We start from the raw sequence: 3415 nt of genomic DNA on the forward strand, positions 1-3415 counted from the left end.
CACAAATCACAAACGTACATTAGGCTACAACCTTAATACTCACTCACTTCAAAGTTTGTATATATTTTCTTTTTACCATTACACAGGGTTCAATGGTCTTTAAATAGAATCTTTCTGAATGGGCATGGGCAGCATGTAACCCTAATCCTATCTAACGCGTATTCACTAGGAATTAGTAACAAATCATTCACTAGGAATTAGTAACAAATCATTCCTCTTTGGGAAACATAATATTTTGGCTTTAATTACTCCTTAAAAAACGCATGCAATCTCCACATAAGCACACAAAGACTAGCATGAAAAGCGCAATACCAAAACACATAACATTCAGACTGAATGTTCTATATGCACATGTCTTAACATCGGGTTTGACATCTTGAATACATCCTGCACAACCATATTAAACATCCTGCAGAAATCCGATATCACGTGTCAAGACAACAGGCGTGACAGCTTGTGATAACACTAAGGTTTACCAAAATTGATGCCAACACAAAGAACCAACAAACTCCCCCTTTGGCAAATTTTGGCTAAAACATACACCAGATCACACATTCACAAGTAATCAATCAAAGTATCAGTTCAACAGCAGAAGTAAACATACACACATTACTAGCAAAAAAACAACTATTAAACACACAAATGATTGTACTCAGATCACACTATCTCCCCCTTTATCTAGTCCACACCAAGCAACAACCTGCTTCACACGTATACACACCAGAAAGTTCTCCCTCTTTGTATCAGACAAACATCATCAATAGCTATAGCTATAGCTACCTTCTCCCCCTTTTTAGCCAAAAGAGACCAAAGAGACAAAATAAATGTCTATTTAGTCATTAACCGAAATATCAAAAGTTAAAGGGTTACAAGACCAAGTACATAATCAGTTGTAAGCAAGTTGAGAAACAGATCAACAAAGAAATACCAAAAACAAGGAAATCCATCAAAACAGCAAAAAAACCATCAAATCATTAGAAATCAAAGTCAAAGAAGCTACTCAGTAGAGCTTGAGCTTCCAGCATCATCAGCACCAGAATCAGAATTGCCACTTGTATCATCATGGTTAGCAGACCTCTCACTAGAGGTGTGGGCTCCAGCTTCTTCTTCATGACTGACATTAGCATTTTCAATATTTTCACTTTCAGCCTGCTCCAAGCTTGCAATCAAGGCTTCCAACGATTGTTTTCTAGCTGTTGCTACCCTTATCCCTTCACCCAGCTCTTTGCAAGTCTCCTTAAGCTCAACAATTGTTCCAACTTTTGAGGCTGGCTTTTTCATGGTAGATGTCATGACAATATCCTCGACGTGACTGCCTTCAAATAGTTTATAGTGCACAGACATAGCAGGTTTTCTTCTACTAGGTATATCAGTAGAGCACAGAATACCAGGGTACTGATTCAAGATAATACGACATATCATAGAGGGAAAGGTAATAGGCAGCTTAACTACATTAGTAGATACATGCTTGATGATTTGTTCAAACATAAATCTACCATAGTCAAAATTCACTTTGGTTCCAATGGCAAAAATAAACCTTCCAAGGGTATTAGCAATGGTGGAGATATGGTTAGTAGGGACCCAGTTGGCAGCTCCTATTTTATGCAAGATTCCATACTTGACAGTCAACTTCCCAGCAGGAAGGTGCCTTTTAACAGGCCAACCTTTCACCTGCCTAGCTATAATCTCTCTACATACCTCAATGTCTGTAACTTCTAATTCACATGCACCCTCAATTTTTCTTCCTAGAAAATTATTAATAACGGTAGGAGAGAATGTTATACACTTACCCTCACAAACACCTTGCAGAACTCCTTGTTGTTCTTATCAGAAATATCCTCAGGAATGTTGACAATGAATTCCTTAACTAAACCCTCATAGCATTGAGAGAAACAAGCCACAGTCTTCAACAACCCAGCAGCCTTTATCAGGTCCATGACCTCGTTGACATCAGCAACATCTTTTCCCAACTCCCTTTCCACAACCACCCTTCTTTAAATCACAAGTTTCCACTTGGAAGCTCCATCCTCAATATGGAAGGAGATGTTATCCAAATGAACAACAAGGACTTTACCAGGAGACTTCCTAACAGTGGTTTTCTTCACAGGCGAGATGTTAGGGACATCTTCCTCAACATCCTCTTCAGACTCAGAATCATCTCCTACCTTCCTCTTCTTCACTTCAACCTTGCTCCGAGATTTGGAGGGACCAATACCAGCAATCTTCTTAGATTTTCTAGCTGACATAAGTTCAGCCACAGATCTTCCTATGTGAGTCTTCATGCGTTTCACCACACATGGCTTAAGGTGATGAAATAAGCTTTCCTCTTGATTATCAGAGCTACCATCCTCTAGATTAATCACATCATGCTTCTTAGAGTGGGAAGCATTGGCAATTTTAGATGCCACAAATTTTCCTTTTTCCGACACGATTTTCCCTAGAGAGCACAACCCTTCAGCAGCCAAGTCCTTCTCAGAACTGGAGGAATCGTCATCCTTACCACTATGTTGTTCAACCTCAAGGGAGGGGTACATTTAAGAAAGGGGAGTAGAAAATCCCTTCACAGAGTGTCCTTCATTAAGGATTCTAGTGACTAGGTTTCTTATAACACGATCAGTGTGGTATATATCTTCCTTAGAATTAGTGGCAGGATTTGAACCAGAGGGAATACAAGTGGAGTTACCTTGATTGGAGCATGCAGAAGCTGAGGCATCAATGGGTTCGTTCAAATCAAGGGCCTCGCATGGAATAATAGAGAGGGAAACAACATCCAGAATCTCATCATCAGGAATGCCCATGGGAGAAGCACTAACCTTTTGAGTAGACTTAGTATTTTTAGAAGTAGATGTATCTTGATGTTGTGACATTTTGGAGTTTTTCTGGAAAAAGTACAGTTTCCCTAACAGAGGTTTGTGAAGAAGGAGCAAGAAGATTGAAGAGTTGGAGTAGGTAGTGAGGTAGCGTGTGAAGACGGAATAGATGGTATTTCCAAAACAAGGTGATGACTTACCATAAGGGGGGGTTTATTTTAGCCACATAGACACTAATTTGGTTACTTTTTCCACTCCATATTAATTGCTACAAGTCTTCATAAATGCAAATCCCTAATTTTCCTCTCAGGAGTTCAAACTGATTTGCATCTAAAGCCTTTGGAAAAATATCAGCTAACTGCATCTTAGTAGCAACATGCTTTAAGGCTACAATCTTATCCTCCAGGAGTTATATAATAAAATGGTGACGAATATCAATATGTTTTGTCCTGCTGTGCTGAACAGGATTCTTTGAGATGTTTATAGCACTCAGGTTGTCACAGTACAATGTCATGACATCTTGCGTGACATCATATTCAGTCAGCATTTGTTTCATCCACACCAATTGAGAACAACCACTTCCAGCTGCTATGTATTCAGCTTCA

The 3415-nt window shown here is 39.3% G+C and overlaps 1 protein-coding gene across 1 annotated transcript; it reads right to left on the bottom strand.

Moving 5' to 3' along the window:
- Window positions 1–996: 996 nt before the first annotated feature.
- Window positions 997–2534, bottom strand: LOC127130519 (uncharacterized). Its single transcript, XM_051059510.1, has 2 exons — window positions 2075–2534; window positions 997–1745 (listed from the first exon to the last, which is right to left on the bottom strand). Exons 1-2 carry the CDS (start codon window positions 2532–2534, stop codon window positions 997–999), a joined length of 1209 nt encoding a protein of 402 aa, XP_050915467.1.
- Between the last annotated feature and the right edge of the window lie 881 nt (window positions 2535–3415).

The sequence above is a fragment of the Lathyrus oleraceus genome, chromosome 3 (genome assembly GCF_024323335.1).
Source record: "Lathyrus oleraceus cultivar Zhongwan6 chromosome 3, CAAS_Psat_ZW6_1.0, whole genome shotgun sequence".
NCBI classification, from domain to species: domain Eukaryota; kingdom Viridiplantae; phylum Streptophyta; class Magnoliopsida; order Fabales; family Fabaceae; genus Lathyrus; species Lathyrus oleraceus.